This window comes from Engystomops pustulosus, chromosome 4, assembly GCF_040894005.1.
Source record: "Engystomops pustulosus chromosome 4, aEngPut4.maternal, whole genome shotgun sequence".
In the NCBI taxonomy this organism is placed as follows: Eukaryota; Metazoa; Chordata; class Amphibia; order Anura; family Leptodactylidae; genus Engystomops; species Engystomops pustulosus.
Genome location: NC_092414.1, coordinates 155,194,428 through 155,217,197, shown reverse-complemented (window position 1 = coordinate 155,217,197; position 22,770 = coordinate 155,194,428). Strand labels below are relative to the sequence as shown.

The window sequence follows — 22,770 nt, the reverse complement described above, 5'->3', positions numbered from 1 at the left end:
TTATCCATTTTATCAGTTTACCTGGTGGCCGACTGTCTTCTTATGCTCCTTGCTTGCTTGTTCAGGCTTTGGTTTGCGTAGCCCTGTGCGGGACAGGAGGGTCCGTCCGGTGGGAGCCGCTGATGTTGGGCTTAAGGCATGCTCATCATCCTGGAACAGCTCAGTCAGTAGCTTAAACTAGAAAATTAGAGGGTAAGAAACTGACTTATAACCCAGACAGGAAAAGGTTATCGCATAAAAATAAGACATTTTAGCATTAACGAAACTCAAATTAAAAATGTTAGAAAAGGAAATATTTTGTTAATTTTTTTTTTTTTAAATGCAAAGGGTATTCTCATTTTATATATTTATCTCATACGTATTATCGGGGTCCCCCAACTGCCCCCATTCCGTCTGCTTCATAAAGCAGCTTGTCTGGGTCTATACAGAAATGGATAGAGCTGCACACGTGTAGCCTCCTCTTAATTTACACCACTACTGAACCAGGCAAGAATGGAGAAGCCAGGGGCTCCAGCTTTGGATAGAGATGTGCGTTTCAGACGCTAGACCCACATCTATCAGATATTTATTGCAGATCCCCAGCACCAAATGAGAATAATCCTTAGCGGCTCTGTTCACACTTCAATCATGGCTTCCATTTTACAGACACCATGGTGTATGAGTTAGTATAAGACCAGGTTTAATTTGTTTAGGAAAATCAACAAGTACCAAAACTTGGTGACAAAATAAAGAGGTGTGAACAGCACCTAGGGGCAGGTATCATTAGAAGTTTTGCAGCATGCAGCTCTAGAAGCACCGGTGAAGCACAAAGCCAGGTTAAAGGGCACCGGCCTGCAATAGCTTGCTTTGTATAGGAATACATGTTATATTTAGTGCTATTCTTTAGGTTGTATGTTACACAATACAGATTATTAAAATGCCTAATGTCATAATATGGAGAATCTCCTAATGAAAGTGGGCAGAACCTAAAAGCACTATATGGTTTCATGGCCATTATCATGCTGGCTCTATCACATTGGACATCTCCCAAGCATCTTGTCTTCTAGGCGTAAGCGCAAGTAAAGCATCACAAAAGCAGAATAATTGATAATCTAGGTACTAGATGAAAGTTACCTTCTGAGAAATGGGTTTCACACAAAAGGAATAAAGAAAAGAAGAAATACAATGCAATGGTGAGATAAAATAAACACATTTACTGAATAGATGAATAACAATATGAATTATGTAAACTAAAGTTCTATGTTTGCAATATTTTCTAAGGGTATTGTATGGCATTATCTGAAATGATTAGTCAAACTCTTGAAATATTAGTAAATGTTTATTGTAACATAAAATATTTCTTGTGGCTGCGGCAAGTAAAGAACTTCTTATAAAAAGCTGTTACCAAGTAGATCAAACACCCCAGATCCTGGCAAAAGGCTGATTTTGCTAGAAGACACCTTGACCAGTTAAGCAGGTTCACATGAAATATCATGTAGAATCACATATCACAGGTCTAATGAATGAATGGCTTAGCTTGTGATACCAGGATGGTGAATGTTAACCTGGGGCAACAGCCTGAGTGCCCACTGAGAGGGCTCAGAGTGTCACATCTGGCACCCGTGCCATAGTAATAATTCCTTTATTTATATAGCGCACACAGATTATGCAGCGCTGCACAAAGCTGGCCAGATCAGTCCCTGTCCCCAATGGGGTTCTCTATCTAATCAACCTACCAGTACGTTTTGGAGTGTGGGAGGAAACGCACGCAAACACTGAGAACATACAAACTTTTTGCAGGTGCCATAGGTTTGCCACCACTGCTCTATAATGTCCACAAAGGGCAGGTGGACCAGGTTTGTTTAGAAGAGACAAACCCTGCCTGAATGTTTTCACTGCTAAAATCATTATCAGCAACTGGCAGGGCAATCCATGTGTGTTGCAAAGATATAAAAAATAAAAAATGAATCGGCAGTGATGGGGGTGGGCTCGGAGCTTGTGGAAAAAGTAAAGCCACTGCGCCCCTGATGTCATTGCCCGTTTCCAGCCAAATCTTTCACCTGCACTATGGAACTGAAAACATAATAAAGAAGAATTCAGGTCTCTATGGAGAATGCATTCACTGATCATATATGCAGGCCCACTGAAGCCTACAATCACATTTGTGCAGCACAATGGCCGAGTGCACAGGTCTCATACTGTCATACTGGCATCTGGTTCATATATTCTCTTTGGATTTAAAAGATTTCTCCAACCAGTTAAAGTTATGACTACTTTTTTTTCCATTCCAAGTAAGCAAATATAGTGGTACTCAGTCTCTCTTTCTCCTGTATTCAAATGGAAATATATTAAGAAAATAAAGAGAGTACTCGCTGCTGCAGTTTGCAATGATGAGTACAGTCATTTTTTTCTTACAACGATTGGATGCTAAATTAATCAACAGTCTTAGGAAACTGATCATAAAGTGCATGTGTGAAAAGCAACATAGACAGTCAACATAAGGCTCCATTCAGACATCCGCAAATGGTGGGCATGAGCAAGCCGCAAAAACAGCAGTTCATAGCAGCCATTGAAGTAGATTATGCACAGGCACAGTGAGCACATATAGTCTCAATGCACTGTGTCCGAGTTATGTGGGCACGTCGCATTAGATAGGACAGGTCCTATCGGTGCAGCCGTTCAGCTCCCTATGGAGAGGGGTGAGCCGTTCTCTTCTCCACTCAGCCGTGCGCTATGGCCCAGGTAACCACATGGGTGAGTAAATGGACCCTCAATCTGTTGGTGCCTGAGGGCCACAGCCCCCTTAAACAGCTGATGAGTGGTTGTGCCTAGAGTTAGACGTATACTGATCAAATACTGAACTCCTCTCCACAAGACAAGCCATCCATTTACAAGGCTGAATAATCAGTTTATCCAAAACAGAATTTACCAGAAAGTGTATTGTTCTATACAATCTGCTGCAAGAACAGGTTTCATATGGTCACGGTTCCTAGTCGCTAACTCATATAACGAAACAGTCTTGTTTCACCAACCTTACTCGCTCTGAGAACTTTTACTTGATCTTCAAAGACTGTGTCTTTATTCTTCTCAAGAAAGCCTTCACATTGATACTCTACCTGTAAGTAACAAATAGAAACAGTTATTCCAGTTCTATTAGAAGATGTTTCCGTATGACTTTCATTTAAACGAACAAGTATGCAGATGACAACCAGGAACTTTGTTTTACGGTTTGTTAGGCGACAAATATAGAAATAAAAGGTCCATTGTGCAAATGTTATCCTTCTCTATATTTAGATGTTTCCTTGTTATATCCCGTAGTTATGCAGCACACTAAAGATGGCGCTACAGACCACTAACAATCAACTACTGTAAATACTGTATAAGAAACCAAATACACACAGTGGTATATGAAGCATTTACTGTAGTGTGACAAATGCAACGTCTTAAATTACTTCTGGGATTCAGAGAAGTCCGTGACTAGATTATGATAAGTTTGTTATATGGATAGGATTAGTTATAACAGAATTTTAAAGTTCCTGAGCAAAATCCTTTCAGGATATATTCACAAGGAAAGTACAGACAATTAATTTTCAACAAGGGTGTAAAAATGAACAGTAACAACAAACTGGATGAGATTGAAACAAACTTCCCCATAAATACTTACTTGTGAATAAAATTATTTTGCCCTTTTTTATAGCTTTAATCTACAATATACTGTGGCTTTTCCCTGCCGCAGGGATTCCACTAAGAATGCAATACATGTTTCACACCATTATGGATATGCTTTGGCTTAGTTTAATTGGTAGAAATCAGCAGCAAATCTGTGCCATGTGGATGATCCCTCAGTGCTATTCCCTTACATTATATCATTATTGAATCATAGATATTATTATTTGCATGATCTCAGCCTGTCTTCCATCGGTTTTGCGCCTTATGCTATGTTCATATTTGCATTGCTAGGAACTTCCATCGCAAATTGCATAAAAAATAATTTTCATCTGTCAAATTATGGACTTCATTGTAGTAAATGGGCACCATTAGATGTCCATTATGATTGCAGTCGTGGACTGCTATTTTTTTAGCAGAGAAATGGATGCTCCTACTGGAGATGTGAACGTAGCTTTAGATAGTTAGCTGCTCCTTTCACATATGTGTTTGGTACCATCAGCTTTTAGAAATTACCTTATCCAGAAAATTAAAAAATAAAGACCTCTTGTTAGAATAAGTCTGCTCACCTTATCAGCGAAATGTTGGATAATAAAAGCTACATTGGACAGACGGGGTTTCTCAAACAGTGAACATGTTTTCAGGTGCGTATTGTACAACTTCTGGGCCCAGGTATTGTCTGATCCCTTTGGCATCTGCAAAACAAAAATAAAAACCTTGTATAGTTAATAGTCACTAGGCTATTCTTCACGTCCAGAAAATGGACCCGGCCCTCCAAAACCACAGGATAAAAAATCCACCAAGTCTTTGGCAAAATCTCAAAATGTCCAATAAATACAAAATTTTTAAAGTATAAAACCTACAATATGACAATAAAGTATCAGTACATGCTACACTCCACTCTACCTTACACTCCTCATCCAGTAGGTCCAGAATACCCATTTTGGCCTCTATAAGATTGATGCAGGGCTGGTTGTCATAGAAATCAATCAGGGTCCATGGGATTTGTTCCTTCATGTATTCTTCTTGTTCCAACTTGAATACATGCTGTAAAAAGGACAAGAAATATATCTTAGAGGACTGGAACAGAAATGCGGAAAATATAAGCCTGGGGCAGAATAGAAGGGCAAAACTGAAGTGACTCAAATATCAATACTTGGTAAAGGTTTTGGAAGACATATTGTACATTATATTATGTGGAAGAGAAGGAGTGACGTGTATTACTAGAGCATGAAAACGTTTACTATGTTACTGAGAAATAACCTCAATAAATGCGCAAAATATGGACCTGATTTGACATCCATAATCTCAGTGGCAGAAACCTTCACATTCCCGAAAACCAGTAATTGACACCTTGTCTCAGAGGAGGACATGATCCTGCATGCATTTGTTACTGATCGTATACAGTGTATTTTTCTATACATACACATTGTATATGTGTAATGAAAACAGCTGCCTTTATTTTACACAATAATAGGACCAGCTCCTTATCCCTAAACATTCAGGTGGCCAGAAGGATTTATAGCTAAAATGTTGATGCAAGGACTCCCTGTCAGCAGGACAAACTGCAGTGCCGACACACTGAATCCTTGCATCATATTTCTGTATGATAGAAGGTCTCCCGTCCTGTGCAATGTGCAGTTCACAATGTGTGGAATTGGATCAACAGTCGTAATTATAAATGCAAGTAATTCATTGAGAACTAATATTAAACATAGGAATGCAGATTTTAGTCAATAATGACAGCCCACATCTGCTCACCAGGTTGAACTGCTGCTGTAGCTTCTCATTGGCATAGTTGATGCAAAACTGCTCAAAACTGTTAATTTCAAAAGTCTCAAACCTTTAAAAAAAAAAGGGATTATTAATTCATAATATGGGAAAATTATCTTTATTTGAGTCAATTCTTTGCTTTGATATTAATGGTTTTTAAAGGAAATCTACCCGCAAATCCAGACATGATAAAACCATGTTCTACTTCCCTCTGAAAGCAACTTTTAAAATTATTCTATTGAGCTAAAGGCTCTGGGGCGCATTAGCAAAGCTCCTCCATACTGTAGCATACACTGTGCAGTAGCACTGTTGCCATTTGGATAACCAATATAAGAAGATTAGTAAAGTACAGTTTCCCCTGTTTATCATCCTTGATTTAGGATTGTAGAGTTCTATTCGAAAATAAGTATTTCTCAGTATTAAATATTGTATTTTGCATCACAAAACTAAAATATTTGCTAATCATTTGAAAGAATGAACAATAATATATTTTTCAGAGTGAAAGATAAATTCCAGTTTGCAAATATCCAGATCACGTGGCACAACTTTCCTTGAGGCACTAGAGTCAGAAAATGTATCACATTACTTATGGAGCTATTAAAATGTATGGGAAGCAGCTTAAAATAGCTGACTACAGACTAAGCATAGAACCGGAGACAGTTTACTATAACATTACCAAAGACTCAAAGAATAATACAAAAGAACACTATATGTTGAGTTGTGATGAGCAGGGACTTGAAGTAATAAATGTAGACAGATCTAATGACGCATGTTGTGATGCTCACAGACACACTACAGATACTGGGTTTATACTGGTTAAAGTGTTACTATTACCAGACAGTCATAAATAAATGTGTAAAAAACCTATGCTTAAAGTATACCTGCCATTTGATTGCATTATGAAGCAAATATACCTTGAGAATGCTGTAGCTACACTGATGCAGAAACATATTTTGGTTAATCCCTGTGCTGAGTTTTGAGGTTTTGCTGATAAAACAATTATAAAAATTATCATAATGAAGATATCTCGTTACTGTGGCTGGCTCAGCGCTTCTCCTAGCACATCAGTTATTCATTGAACCAGACGATAATGTAATCCCTGGGTTGTGCCTGAAGGCAGAATAATCAATTGCTACACCATCCCCTAGCTTCTGTGTATGAGTGATCCAGCTCAGGTTGATTAGTCATGTCTTGACTAAGCTCCATGTGTAATAAAAAGCTCAGTGTGCAATGTGTTTATGTAGGCAGCATTGCTTGACCCAGCTTTCCCAAGGTCCTGAATGTTATAATTGTTTTTTCAGCAAAAATCACTCAACTCAGGGATTAAACAAGGTATAATCCGGCATCAGTGTAGCTACAGCATTCTCAAGGTATGTTTGGTTCATAATGCATCAAATGGTAGATTTCCTTTAAAAGGTCTCCTTGGGTCTTAAATAGGACTCATAATCAAGCACAAAATACTAAAAGACATTTATTTTATTGCTGCTGTGCACCTGATCAATTTGGTGGTAACCTTGTATTAACATCTAGTGCACAGATTCCTCCCTAGAGAAATCTCACATGCAGTACAAATTTCCATGGGCCATATCTTATGAATGGATGAACGGTTTTAAATAGGAAAAACAACAAATTGATCAGTACACATTGGCGAATTAAAGATGAACAAAAACCCCCACTGATCACCAGAAGAATTCGGAGAACAGGGGTACCAATCTCGAAGTGGAGGAAATTGGCAAGCTCAGTACTTGGCTATCTTTGGCACTTCTACTCACCGTGTACCAGAGATAACCAAGCACAGAGCTCTGCAATAATTTGAAAAGTTGTTAAAATCCCTTTAATTGTAGATATTAAGAATATGCTCAACAAAAAAATGTGCTCCAGTCCAAATACAACGGGACCAGATTCCTTATTTCATATTCACTACAAAAACCTTCACATGAAGCCAGCACTTCTGAGGGCAAGGATTAAAGCCACATCTCATAAAAGGAGATGCCCCATAATTAATACTTATCATCTGTGCACAGGGTAGGTGAGAAGTATATAATTGCTGGGGGCCACAACTGCTGGTAACATGACTTATCCCAGGAACTCCATCTGAAGTGCTGGTTCATGCTCAGTGAGGATCCATAGTCTAGATCAGTGATGGCAAAGCTTTTAGAGACTGAGTGCCCAAGCTACAACTAAAATCCACTTATTTACCGTGAAGTGCCAACATGGCATTTTAAGCAGTAAATTATTGCTACATGTACTTCCACATCTTTTAATTTTATCTGCCCTTGAGGCCACCAATACAGTTGAAAGGAGGGCAAATTCAGACTCCCATTGTAGCTTCTCTCCAGTGTCTCTCTTTAGAGGAAGAATGGCGAGTCCACACCTCCTAATTTTTCCCACAGTTCCAAACAGCCAATGTAGTGTCGCTTTAAAATAGCTCTGAGAGCAGTATCTCTTAAGTTGCTTGGGACTGAAGGAAGATTTGGTGGATTTGTTCCTGTCTGTTGAACTCTGTCCTGGGGAGATGGCCTGAGTGTCCACAGAAAGGGCTCTGAGTGCCACCTCTGGCACCGGTGCCATAGGTTCACCACCATTGGTCTAGATGTATGGAGATGGAGATATTAATGGTAAACAGCTTGGCTCTCCTCGTCAGTCTCATAAGCTCCTTAAGCTATTTAATATCATTTAATTATTTGCAACCCTAAATATTACATATGTTTGACAAAAAATTGAATTATTTAAGACTAAGAAAGTTTATTTACCCATAAATGTCAAGGACCCCAATAAAGGAATTCTGCTTGGCAGATGACAGTAGGGCTTTATTCACTTGAGTAACAATCCAGCTGAACAGGTTAGCATAGATGTGTTTGGACAGAGCGTCTCTGGCATTGGTGGCCTGTAGCCGTGAAAGTGGCTTGATAAATGTCTCAGCAGCAGTAACAAGCTTTCGATGGCATAGCCAGTGTGCCATTTCTTCATAATCCACACCCATCAGATCACAGAATATGAGCAGAGGTTCATGCTTTGGCTGCAAGGGAAAAAAAAAAGTTGTAACTGAAAATAAATACAGGCCTGGTCTAGTCTGCTTTTAACCGAAAAGGCAAAAAAAAGAGAACTTGTATGACTTGTGCCATAGGGCTGATGGATGTCTGGCTGCTGTGCATGTAGATACAACAGCTGTCAACCACTGCAGACAGATGAAAGATCTGCCTGTGGGCACAGGAACACTTAATCGTGCATTCAGTTTTATTATTGTTTAAGGTACAGTTATCATAGGCATATGAGGGCTTGTTTATGATGGTTGAAATTTTTTAATGGTACCATATTGAGGTACATAGAATTTGTTCATTTTATTGATTTATTTACAATTAATAAAAATACAAAAAATATGCAATTCTGACACATGAAGAACACATAACAAAACTTTAATCTCCAGGTCTGTTTTTTTTTACAGGGACAGTGTTTTTGCTGAACAATTTGTAGTTTTATTGGTACCATTTTGGGGCTCGCCTTTTTTTTTAAGTTTATTTTATTCTTTGTACAGTTGTTTTATTTATTTATTTTTGGGGGGTTGAGAAGGACCTGGTATTTATTTCCTTTTTTAAACTCTTAAATTTTATTCACAGTTTCTCTTTTAATTGATTAAGGGGAACCTGTCACCAAGGACCTCATTTTCACAAAATAGGTAACACAAGCTCATTGCAGCTGCATTGCAAATATACCTTCCTGCTTTCTCTGAGCATTTTCATTACATTACAATATCATTTACTTACCTTGCACCCTGACAGAATCCTCTGTGTAGTCCCAGGGGTTAGGATGCATTTCAAAAAACAATATGTGACTGGTCTGTGCTGCCGAGCTGTGACCTCTGTGAAGGAGCAGGAGGGCAGAGCTGTACAGGAGCACAAAGGTGGGGGTTGATAGCTGAGCAGTCTGCAGCACAGACAAGTAACGTGTTGTTTTTTGAAATGCATCCAAACCAAAGCCCAACCTCTGGGACTAAATGTACAAAGGATTCTCTCAGGGTGCAAGGTAAGTTATAACACACAATTATATTGTAATGCAAATGCTCAGAGAAGGCAGAAAGACAGATTTGTAATGCAGGTCTGTAACCCGTCTTTAATGAAAAGGAGGTCCCTGGGGACAGGTTTCCCTTAAATTTTTTTGTACAGTTTATTAGTCCTGTATGGTAACTTATACATGTGATCGTTTAATAGCCTGTATAATACACTGCTCATGCAGTCAGCTTGTTAGACAAGCAGGGGGTAATAGACAATTGCCAAGGATAGACCGGGGACCTTCATTAGGCACCCAGACTGTCCTGCAGGCCAGCAGCTTGCAATTGCAAAACACTTATCTCTATTCATTTAGATGTTGTGTTTGCCATGACGAAAGCATCCAAAGAGTTTGGCTATCCTGCTTAGCTCCATGCACACTGTCAGCATAGTACCAGCAGAGGGTACAGGTAGGGGAGTATTCCACCCAGGATTGCCATCTTGGAATGAACACTACACTACCTATTCACATCCCAATCTGGTTTTGGCCAAATAATTGTGATGTCAATAGGCAGTGCAGTGGTTATAGGAAACCTGCCATCATGATAATGCAATGTAATATGCATAGAGCAGGTGATAGAGCCAGAAATAAATACATAGTTTTGTGGGGATTCAGCAGAACTTTCCATTTTTCTTTATGGAAATTGGGAATAGGAATCAGTCCAATCAGTGATTGACAGCGAACAGTCACTGAAACGACAGCTTCCCCGTCTCAACTACAATTTCACAGGCCAGAAAAATAAATTATAAGTGAATAAGTTGCGGTAAATATTGATATATAATTTTGTGGAAACAATCTACTCAGCTCCTCATAAACTATAAAGCTGTCTGCCGCATAACATTGCATTGTCCTGGTGACAGGCTCCATTTAAAACGAATTCTAATCTTCAGCTTGTTTCTCCAGCATTGGGATCCCCAGGGTATCTGGGATATTGTAACCCCCAAATCACATAGATAAATATGTGCAAGAATACTGCAAATGACAACATACCAGACAGATACAACACTGGTAATTAATGTAGAAGTACATTCAGAAGTTGCAGTAAAATCACTTCCTAATAAACACTAAATATATACCACGCATAGTAAAAAAATCTTACCGGAATCAAACAACTGTCAGAGTCCCGAGGTTTAATGTCTACATTTCCCAAGTGGAGAATAGCAGCTAAAATTCTAAAGATTCCCATCTGATACTGGTCTCCAATTCCTTAACACAACAGATTGAAAGAAGAAAAATCAATAACACAAAAGGCAAAGAGTGAAGATATAGCAATGGACAATGGAACAGGAATGGGATGACCTACCTAGTAAAGCACAGGCTTGTCTTGTGTTCTTAAGTTCTTTTGCATCATCAACTCCATCAATCACAGGGCTTCTCCCTTGCTTGGTATAGAGGAAGTTGTTGGCATGTCCTATTGTAAAGAAGTGAAAGTATTAAACATGGAGAATGGGTTAGAGAAAAACTCCAAAACACTAAACTTGTGTATTGTTTTACAATGCATTTGTCATATAGAATACACCGTAATTCATTCCTTAGTAAAGCACTAGCCCAAGGCCCAGAGAACTTCAAGTAAATGAAAGAACAGTGTCCACAGAAAATTTCACATTCCACATTGCAGTCTGAAATTGCAGGAATGTCTGTGGATGTGAAAGCTGCATTTAAAGAAATTTAAAATCAGGCTGGAAACAGCATTTTAGGATCACAACAATGTATAGTTTCAAGATATCAATTCCAAGAAACATTTTTTATATTCTTTTCTGCTCCTCACACCCGATATTAATATCTCTCCCCACTCCGCACATCACTATCAGACACTATGATGCCTCAGCACAGCATCACAAGAGCAGCTATATAGTGTACAATTAATGCCTGCTTGGAGGACCATGTAATGGTAGACCATGCTTGGAGGACCCTTCTCAGCTTCTTGTGGAATTAAGGTTCTTTCTAAACAACTTTGCTCTAGGTGACTAGAGTGGCATATACATAATCATAATTAAGGGATTGCCTGGTCCACTGGCAATTTTGGATTCTGCCGATCTATTCTGTCCATTTCAAATGCAAAGACAATTTGATTCTTGGCACAATCCCTCCACGCTGGTCAGACCCAAGGACAGCTGTGCTCCATTTTATTTATGGGGAATTATGATCGCACAGGTACATTATTTGGTAATAACGTGCAGAAATGTATATACATGGCTGATGAATTAAATTAAATGGGAATGTCCAGTTATTAATACCATTATAAGCAGCGGAATGTACAGTGGATAAAGAGGGGAATTGTAACTATGCTCCCTCAAGCGAAGTGTAGAGCACAGATGTTACACAATGGAAGGAGCCTACTGTTTCAGGCTCCCTCCCCTGTATAGGATCAAGCACTGGATGAGGCCAGAAAGGCAAATTGGTCCAGGACAGAGGTGTCAAACCACAGCGATCTGATACCGTTCCACAAGTTAGTGCGGTATACAAAATTGCCATGGCACCAGACAATTACTTTAGCAGAAACAAATGGATTTTCAGCCTAGTCAACCCTTTTAATATTGGTCATATTAGTAACTTACCCAGTTTGAGCACACTAAACTCTGGTAAAGAAGCAGATGCACAGAGTTGGTAAAATATGTGATAATTTCTTTCTTCATCAGCCTAAAAAAAAACAAAAAAAAAAAACTAAACAGAGTGAGAATGTATATTACTGCTGAGCAGAGAGAACTCTAAATGCTTGGAAAATGCTGCAAAAAGTCAGGCTCAGCAAGCATTAAATCTCACAGATAACCCTATGCGTACTAAGCAGTATACAGGCTGATTCAGCACTTGCAAGGAAGAGTATGCATTTTATTCCCAGAATCTCTTTTCCATGCAGGCTCTGCAAATGGCTCCATTCCAAGTAAGATGCAATGCTAACTATAACTAAAAGAGGTAATTCAGTCATTACTACTCCAGTGTAAAACAAGCCCTTCATCAGACACCATCAAAGCTTGTGCTGTGCACTCACAGTCTGGGAACAGTCTGCTGAGTAACCAAGCATGAAGGCCAGTTACACCAAAATAAGATAAACCCAATACTAAACTTGGTACAGATTTTCTGGCATATACTATTCTAAAGAAGTGAAACGTATTAAACTTGGAGAACACAAACAGAAATATCTTTTAGACAAACTGCAAACACTGGTGTATTGTTTAACAATGGATTTGTCATACAGAACATACTCATAGACCATAATTTACTGCTTAGAAAAGCACAAGGCCCAGAGCACTTCTAGTAAAGAAAAGAATCCACAGAAAATGTCACATTCCACTATCTTCCAGGTGGGAAAGCTGCAGTCTGAAATTCCAGAAACATCTGTGGCCATTACAATAGAAGTAGAAATTTTTTCTGCTACTACATTTAAAAACAAAAAAAATTAAATATCCAGCTGAATATAGTTTTTTTTAGGAACACAGCTTTGTACAGTTCAAAGATATCACTACCAAGAAACACTTTTGCTGTGCACTCACAGTCAGGGATGCAGAACAGTTTGATGAATAACCAAGCATAAAGGCCAGATTAAGCCAAGTAAGATTAACCCAAAGCTACACTTGGTACAGATGTTCTGATATTACGTCACAAGATCACTGCATACTAGGTCTAAAACTGCTAAGAACCATGGGTATTTATAGTGGCGGTGGAAATACTCAGGAATATAAAAAGGATAACCACTTGGGCATTAAATATTATAATGTCTCTTAATTAGGCAGAATAAAAAAACTAAATGACAGTGTGTGATAAATAGTCAGACAGAACAGCATCACTTGTGCACTTCAAGGCAGCTCAGTTACAAAACAAAGCCATATCTCATGGTGACTGAGTAATCTACTAGAGCTGAACCCTCAGAGACCATAAGGGTAAGGGGAAAAAAGCCTTATCTAAGTTTTTGGCAATGCGAGAGGGCCAACAATGACTCTCCATCCCCTACTGAATAATGGTACCGCTCTGCATCTCCTGTCCTAATCCATACAGCAAAGGAAGCAGAGAAAGAAGTCTTCTGAAAAGATAAACCGGTATTACAGTTTCCTATATTCCCATGTCATTTATTAAGTCACTTTCTTAAATAGAGTAGTTTTAACATAGAGAACTTACCTGGAACACCACTCTTGATTTCTCCAGTAAGTACGTCCTCATGTGAGCACCAATAATCCGGTATCGCTTATCGAAACCAATCTCTATGTATTTTCCAAAGCGACTGCTGTTGTCATTCCTTGTGGTCTTTGCATTTCCAATTGCCTGTAAAACCACAAATATTTCCAAAACTAAATAAGTCAAGACTAAACCGGGGAATACAAAATTAAATGGTTTTATATAAGGGGTTGTTCACATTAGTGGTTCTATTTTGTTACTCATTTCCATTAGAAAAATAAAAAGATTAATGAAAATATAATTGCTGTGTAAAAATTCCCCAAGACTTCAATGGAATTGAATTCCCTTCCATTACATCTAGATAAATACAAGCTGACCCTGGGTTACGTACTAGATAGGTTCTGTAGGTTTGTTTTTTTTAGTTGAATTTGTATGTAAATCGGAACAGGAATATTTTTAAAGTCCATCTATTATCATCCCTTCATTTTTCTTGAAATGTGTAAAAAAAGAAAAACTCAAAAAGAAAAATCCTGAAACTGATACAAACAAAGACGAAGAGTAGTTAGGGCTCATTCAGACTGACGTGTCAGCTGCGCATCTGCAAAAAAATGGGGGCAAGTGATGTCCATGTTTAATCCGTATTGTATCTGCATCTGTTTTTTTTCAACACAAAAAACGGATGGGTTTCTAACCTACTTTTTGCTCTCCTCAGTTGGTTCCCTAGCAACATTTGAGAAATAAAAAACAGAGTGCTTACAGATGTCATCTATGTGGCATCCATTTTTTTTTAGCGGATCCATTGACTTCTATGCGGGTCATTGGTCTGCATTCTAGAAAAAAAAATAGAAGAAAATTGCAGCTTGCACCATCTGCACATCCACGAAAAAAAAAAAAAATCTGTGCCGCAGACCCATCAATGGGTCAGTATGCCATCCGCAAAACAAAAACCCATTGTATAGGGACCTAAAAAACACCTGTCTGAATGAGCATTTACTGTAACAAAGGTAAAAATGCTAATATGAACTATAAGATTTAAGAAAACTACCATCAAACTCACCCCTGATAAAACCACACTTACTGATAGATCCAGATATTTTGTTTTCACTTACAACATATGCAGATACGAGGGGGGGGGGGGGGGTTAATAAGTACCCGTGTTAGAAAGGAAGACATCATTCTTTCAAAAAAAATTTTTAATTTTTCTTTTAGAAAGATACACTTCTCCCAATGTACCTTGAGGAGACAATAGATTGCAGGCAACGGTGTCTTCTGCACTCATTTTACATTGTATTTGTGTTATGGAGCTTCAGGTGATAAGGAAGGGTGTTAGGTGGAGCAACAAGGAATATGATCTCCAAAATAAAAGGCAAAAAGAGGCAGGTCACCCACCAAAAATGTACAGTCTTTATTGCAGCCAGCGGGATACACAAGAGAGGAGCCGGGCACACCACAAACGACGGACCGTTTCGTGCTTTCTCAGGTCTGTGACCCACAGACCTGAGAAAGCGCGTAACGTGCGAAACAGTCCCGTTGTTTGTGGTGTGCCCGGCTCCTCTCTTGTGTATCCCGCTGGCTGCAATAAAGACTGTACATTTTTGGTGAGTGACCTGCCTCTTTTTGCCTTCTATTTGTGAGATCATACTTCTCCAAATGTTCCTGTGATTTTTTTTAACTCTTCCAAAAATAGGATTTGTCAAACTCTCCAAAATACGCCTCTGTCTCAGCGATGATTTCCGCGTTTGAGCTAAAAAAATTTCCCGCGAGCCATTTCTTCATGTTAGGGAACAAGAAAAAGTTGCAGGGAGCCAGATCAGTATTCAGTCCTTGAAATGCAACCAACACGTGGCCTGTGTTTCACAGACAGAGCACATCATGTGAATAAACCCTTAGTTAGCATGTAGTAACTTAGATTGACAAAAACTAAAAAGGTATCAAAAAATCTCAAGAGGAAACCATCTCCACCCACGCTGATGCTCATTGCTGACTTGAGCATTAATAATCCGAAAGAATGTATAAATTCCACAGGTTTAACTACTAATTGGTTTATGCAATTATCCATGTGACCCTCCTCATTCAAGTAAAGTAACCTTACAATTCTCACTGGCGGAGAATGTTCTTAGACATGAAGAACCTAAAAGTGATGTCTCTAAAATATATTTTAAAAATTGAATATTTATGCACCTATGCAGAAACTAATGAAGGTAAAGAAGAATAAGATGTACTGTGCCTATAAATAAGTCTGGATACACACAAGTTGCTATAACTCCAGACAGCAGCCTCCTGCACACAGACATGAGACAGTATTATGACTTGTCTTTCCACATGATTCTTGGCTTGGAAGTAAAAACCACACGAAGATATATTTATCTCCACATCAATTCAGTATCAGAGGAGGTAGTGTCCTGGTGCCATGTGATCAGTATTTTTAGATTGATGTATTTGTACTCAATCCTCTTATCCAGACAAGAAGAGGTTTTAAATAATTTATTGTCTGTGGGATTCTGGGAATAGATACAGGAGTGTTCATGTGAATAATAAGGGTGATCCTTTCCTGCCCTTTCTATTGACCAGGTTAATGGTGGTCACTGACATGGGGTGGCTTTCAGTATCAGTTAAGTGCAGTTTACAGCTAGCACTTAGTTAAGTGGATAGAGGTCAAAACCATAAACCATGGATGAAGACTGCTACAAAGCATGACGCATCAATGACAGATGTAAAATCCTGGTTTGAGTCGGGTAGTTATAGTGTATCCACCACCAACCCCCCTGTGGGGGTATGTGTATGTAAAGGAAAGCCATGCACGTAATGTATATGTTACGTATGTAAAGGAAAGCCATGCACGTAATGTATATGTTGTGTATGTAAAGGAAAGCCATGCACGTAATGTATATGTTGCGTATGTAAAGGAAAGCCATGCGCATAATGTAAATGTTGCGTATGTAAAGGAAAGCCATGCGCATAATGTATATGTTGTGTATGTAAAGGAAAGCCATGCGCATAATGTAAATGTTGTGTATGTAAAGGAAAGCCATGCACGTAATGTAAATGTTGTGTATGTAAAGGAAAGCCATGCACGTAATGAATATGTTGCGTATGTAAAGGAAAGCCATGCACGTAATGAATATGTTGCGTATGTAAAGGAAAGCCATGCACATAATGTATATGTTACGTATGTAAAGGAAAGCCATGCACGTAATGTATATGTTACGTATGTAAAGGAAAGCCATGCACGTAATGTAAATGTTACGTATGTAAAGGAAAGCCATGCACGTAATGTAAATGTTGTGTATGTAAAGGAAAGCCATGCACGTAATGAATATGTTGTGTATGTACATGGGTTTCCAAATACCACAAGCAGTCATTGCATGATTTTGCAAGAGGTGAACCTATAAAACACTGGATCTGTGCACAGAGGGGTAAGCCACGTAAGTCTTCCTATTCATGACGATAGACTTGTGTCCATTGTGTTTAGATCTTGGAAAGTACAATTGAGCCCACACTTAGGATTAAGGAATCATTACAATAAATAGGTTCTGTTACATTAAGGATGACATGGCTCTGACCAAGTCCAACTCAGTGAGCAGTGTATCTTAGAACTAAGTAAATGTATAGGCAAGGGAAACCTCACAGGGATCAATACACTTGTCCTCTTTTGGCATCTGCTTGGCTGATATGTCAGCATCAAAGTGCGCCATGGTGAATACAAAGGGATAAATACTATGTGAATGGCTTAAAGGGGTTATCCAGGATATGAAAGAAATGGCTGGGTTTTTATTCCTAGAAAGCTTCATCGACGTAAATAGGATTGAGCTCCAATCACAGAGATAACTTATATGTAGGTGTAATGCTAAAATAATGTTAAAAGACAGAAGCCATTTTTTAAAAATCTTCACCCCCTTCAATGTGGTCAAACACAAATCATATTGATGTTCCAGGCTCTAATAATACAGTGCATTTCACCAAGCACAGTGGTGTAATAAAGTTGGAAAATACTTTGGGAAATGCACATGATTATGATATTGAGAATTGAGATTATTGATGGTGCTTTAATAGAAGAAAAAAAAGGAAAAATGACAATACAGTTGTGTAAAAATAATGTAAGGTAATTCACTTAAGACACTAAAAAGGAACTAGTCTGCATTTACAGACTACAATTTACAGTGCAAAGTATTTTTTACATTTTAACAGTTGAAAAATAAATAAATAAGGAAACATAGAACAAAGGAACAAATGAGAAAAAAAACTAAAGTTAGTGCATGATATGAAACAAGCCATACCGGATGCCCTAACATGACAATGCTCTGTGTATTCTGAAAGCGCTGAGCTATGACTGACAGCCCTGATCAGTCCTTCACCCCTTGAGAATCTGGTCATATGACAGTGTTTTTCAGCTGTAGTTCATGTCAAACACACAGCACAAGAATGTCCTTTACACAAGAATGAATTCAACTATTTGCTGAACATTAGGCCAATCTAGTTCTTCTAAAAGAGGAAAAAAAAACTTCCAGTAATGTAAAAAAAACCCTGGGTTCCGTTCACATCTTGGCTGTTCATTTTAGCTCTATGATCCCGATCCCATGCTGAACACATTTGGTGTAAAATCTACCGTAATTAAACAATTTGAAGTTTTCCCAAAGAAAAATAAATCTATAAGAGTCCAAAGGTTCCAGGACTCGGACCTTTCACACTCCAGGTTTTACTATTAGTCACTTATTGGTACAGATAATTGTTACTTAATTGTGTTTTTCCTGTTCTGTGGAAGCTTTTTACTAAATACTTGAAGCTATGGAAGCTCATCTTGTTCACATCTATGTTTGGCTCTCTATATTACAGTTATAGAGATATAATTGTCATCACAATGAGGATCTAAATATTCACAAGGGAACGAACTGGCCAAAAATCCAGGTTGTTTTTTTATTGGTGCTTAGTTGCAAAGCATCATGGGAAGCAAGGGACAGGAAGCTTGATCTCTGCATACTTCCATGCCTTCAGTCATCTGTACCGGTGCAGAATTGGGTCAATATCTCCCCATAAATTTGCGGCTACATGGATATGACTGTATATAAAAAAGATTTCTACACAAAACAGTATTTTGTAAAGTTTGTCAATTACAAAATGTCTCAATTTTAGTATGTCCATGTCCCCCACATGTAATAGTCATCACCAGTATTGGAGATATCCTAAGCATAACAAAAAAAACCAAACCTAAATCTCTAATATATTTCTTGAGATAGTCCTCTGCTTAGAAATATACAATAACTAGAGCTCAGTCACCCACAACCAAAAGAAGTGAAGACTGAAGTTATTCTTTAACAGAGGGAAGCCATTTCTCATTAACATGTAAGACATAGGTAGTGAGTGGTCAGAGGGGAGGACAGCAGCGGATGACAGCATGTATCCTGCTTTGCTCAGCAAGAACCTGAAATTCCAGTAAATGATTCATGGATAACACAACATAAACTTCATAAAAACCACTGGTAACCTATCTAGCCTACTTTATAGGCGCCCCACCTCCAACATATCTATTTCCAAGGCCAGTACTAACATGTAGCACATCTGGTTAAGACAACCCCCATTATATGAGGTGGATCCCAAACTCTGTTACTGTCTAAGATACATCTAAAAGTCGGCATTGTTGATTATGTGTCCCTAAAGACTTACAGGGGTATAACTGGTAGTATGAAGTTCTAACCTCAACAAATATAGATGAGGACTGTTGGATGAATAAGGTGTCACACGGCAATGACCCTTACTAATCACGAAAAAATTCTGCGTTTCCTACCAACCCAAGGAGCAAACGTATTGATAACGCTGCAGCAGTCACACAAGCACACTGCCTCTCCATCTAACATTATGGAAATGCCGGGAGATGGGGTTGTACTGGGTTTCTCTTTGGTGTTTCTATACAATTGAGTAGAGCAGCAGTGCAAATGCATTGATGGCTGCCACATTCCAAGTGGCTCAAAGTGTCAGTGCGACCCTGATGCCCAAACTAGTAGCAGCGTTTCCTCCACAGTCCTTCTTATGGCAGATACATCTTCAAATTCTATCAAGAAGACATTGTAGGTATATACACATTATTTGTGGAGGACAAATTTAAATTATTTTCCAGTAGTCTGACTGCGATTTAGCAGATATCACCTTTAAAGTGGGTAGGTATGTGGGTGCTGTGTCACAGGGAGAAGAGCAAAATAAGGACTGCTCACATTAATCATTCAGATATTCTTGTGAATCAGTTTATATAGGCAAAGTACTGAATGAAAGGAAATGGACTTTCACCACACCAAGTTTTCCATTATACAGTTATAGACAATTATACAACATGTAGATGGGGGAAAAAAACCCTGTAAATTTTGGAAGTCTGTGACAGTGATTATATTAGGGGTCAATTGTACATTTGAGATCAGCCATACTGAAGTTACCTACCTCCATGATAGGATTAGATGCCAGTACCTTTTCTTCAACATTTGCTTCACTTTCAGAGCCACTGACTGTAGCAAAGTACCTCATTGCATACTTAGCGGACACAGTCTTTCCAGCTCCAGATTCTCCACTTACAATGATGGACTGATTTCTTTCATCCCTATGAGATGCAAAACAACCATACTTACTAACCAATACTCCACATCAATGTACAGGATGGCATAGGGCAGTGTTATGGTCAGTAAGTCCCAACTGGCGATTCACATTTAATTCATCTACCAGATAAAAACATTTCTTCAATAGGGTGTTATTTAAAAAAAATTATGTATGCATATGTGAAAATAATCTGCCAGAGTACAGTGGTAGTTGTATCCAAGGACAACTAACTCTTTTATAAGGGACAACATAGCTACACAGATATATATATATATATATATATATATGTATATATATATATATATATATATATCAAATGATTTTATTTAAATGTGTATGTCCAGGTGAGGATACCACTTTCTTTCTTAGATGCATAAAATGGCAAATGTATTAGTTACCAGTCTTTTCCTTCTAACTTATCCTTATCTGTATTGTCAATGAAAAGTGCTTTGGTAACACATACATGTTGCATGGATATGAATAACAGGGATGAAAACTAGGTTGCATGCCAAATACAGTACTGACAAAAATTCCCCCCAATGTGATGCTTTGAATTAATAATTCCGTCAGGGATGAAAATTCTTTTCTATGTTAATTTCAGGCAGTGCCTTGTGCATCTAAGAAACTGATCCATGTATTAGCTCATGTATTCCCTGTTGGTACATGCATAACTTGAATCCCCCTTCCTTCAGCCTAGATTACATCGCCATTAACCTAAAAGAAGTTCTTCGTGGGAAATGAATCAAATTAATTTCATTTGTCATTTCAGTTTTGCACAATTCTGATTTTTACAAAATCATGATAACACCAAGGCCAGAAGAAGACATCAGAAGGTATACGGCTTCATGTAGTGACTATATGTTCCAGCCCATGAGAGGCTATGTTCAAAGACTATTGCAGATTGTGTGCATATGTAAACCTGTCAGACCAGCTGACAGCCAGTTCTTCTGTTCCTCTTTTTCCAAAAACAATGGTAAATCTTTCAAGAAGATACAATGGACCCAAAGTATATCATGTCACCTATGTATGCTCACACTTAGCCAACAAAAACAATAAAGTGACTTAGAATAACAAAAAGAACAATAATGCAAAACTAAAAAAAAAGTTCCCAGAGATTTATTTTGAAAGTCATAGAAACAAACCTAGCCATTTGCTTATATGCTTCTTCTGCCACTGCAAAAATATGAGGATCCATGTCCCCCATATTTTGCCCGCTGTATGCATTGATGATATCGGCTCCATAGATGGGTAACTGCTCATAGGGATTGATCGCCACAAGGACGATGCCTGAAAAAAAGTGATAAATTGTGAGCGCCAAAACAGAGAAGCATCCTATAAGAGAAATGTGCCCTCCTGCAGTCTCCACACATCTAAGCATTATATGGACAGTTCTTGGTAGAGTCATAATGAATTATATCTATTCTAGGAAATATACATATATGTTTTCCCAGATGGGGAGCCCCTTAACCTAAACCTACCGTAGATCCAGTGGCAAGTTTATGTAATGTATTCTAGTTCTATCCTTTTTACATTAAAACTTTTTGTGCCCCAGATCCTCAGAAAACTTTTATCCAAAATATATGCAAATATTCTTAAGAGGCAACAGGGGCGTGGACTGCCTCTGAAGAATACATTACAAGTTTATGCATGGTGGTAGGTTTCCTTTAACATCAAGCATGACTTTCAAGAAGCCCAATTCCATCCAGGATAAAAGCAAAACCAGTATATCTATTCCAGAAGGAACAGATTACCATCTTGTTTTGATTTCTTGTCAGCAATAGGGTCAGGAGTTGTACTTATTGAGACTTTGTCAACTATGGCCGCCTTGCAGGCATGTGGAGACTTACAGCCACTGACGCTCCATTTTGAAAAATCGCAAATACCATTTCCAGGATTGGATAAGAAAAGAATTGTCTCTTTTGGCTACCTTTAATCCTTCATCATGTCATTAGGCTTCCTGAAAGTCATGCTTGATGATAAGGGGGCTGCCTTACAAGGTATCCATAAGAGGCAATTTTTTCCTTATCCCATAATGGAAATCGTATTAATGAATTCCCCAGAATCCCCCAATGGAGAGCCAATGGCTGCAGGTCTCCACACGCCTGCAAGGCCGGCTTAATTGGAAAAGTAGAGCTCTTACTTCCTGACCCTATATCTATTCTAATAATTATCTGAGCCGCATGGAGCCTCTGTGGAGAATCTGTGACTAACAACTTTATTGTGATTCATGCCATGAATACATCATCCTACAATGAAGCTCTCATAAAGCGAGAACATAACTAAACCCAATCATCTCATCTACATAGACATGTAACTGTATATTTCCACCAAGGTTATTAACAGGGATGAGGTAACAGGACATGCGGAAACAAACACATGGTCACAAAGGTAAAATAAGCCTGTGTGCACTCACCACAATACGTGTAAATTAATTTGGAGTCTATGAAGCGGACTTTGAGGTTGTGCAGGACGGCTGGTTCATGGAGATAACTCAGAGCGGTGAGGTCATTTTCTCCTACTAGGATATCGGGATTTCTCAATGGTGGCAGTTCTTTTGTTTTGGCATCTAGACGATATTCCAAATCCTACAATAAACCCACAAAAACATAAAAAAAT

The 22,770-nt window shown here is 38.5% G+C and overlaps 1 protein-coding gene across 5 annotated transcripts in view; it reads right to left on the bottom strand.

Annotated features, from left to right (window-relative positions):
* MYO5A (myosin VA) overlaps positions 1 to 22,770 on the bottom strand; it is a 99,077-nt gene that overhangs the window by 34,451 nt on the left and 41,856 nt on the right. For all 5 annotated transcript variants that reach the window (XM_072148202.1, XM_072148201.1, XM_072148203.1 and 2 more), the window contains exons 3-15: positions 22,568 to 22,739; positions 21,297 to 21,441; positions 20,002 to 20,158; positions 13,579 to 13,722; positions 12,024 to 12,105; positions 10,769 to 10,876; positions 10,565 to 10,671; positions 8,172 to 8,437; positions 5,407 to 5,488; positions 4,552 to 4,692; positions 4,215 to 4,340; positions 3,012 to 3,095; positions 22 to 177 (exon numbers count right to left, since the gene is read on the bottom strand). In XM_072148202.1, the coding sequence (XP_072004303.1) occupies positions 22 to 177; positions 3,012 to 3,095; positions 4,215 to 4,340; positions 4,552 to 4,692; positions 5,407 to 5,488; positions 8,172 to 8,437; positions 10,565 to 10,671; positions 10,769 to 10,876; positions 12,024 to 12,105; positions 13,579 to 13,722; positions 20,002 to 20,158; positions 21,297 to 21,441; positions 22,568 to 22,739 (1,770 nt within the window). The remainder of the gene's footprint in view (positions 1 to 21; positions 178 to 3,011; positions 3,096 to 4,214; positions 4,341 to 4,551; positions 4,693 to 5,406; positions 5,489 to 8,171; positions 8,438 to 10,564; positions 10,672 to 10,768; positions 10,877 to 12,023; positions 12,106 to 13,578; positions 13,723 to 20,001; positions 20,159 to 21,296; positions 21,442 to 22,567; positions 22,740 to 22,770) is intronic.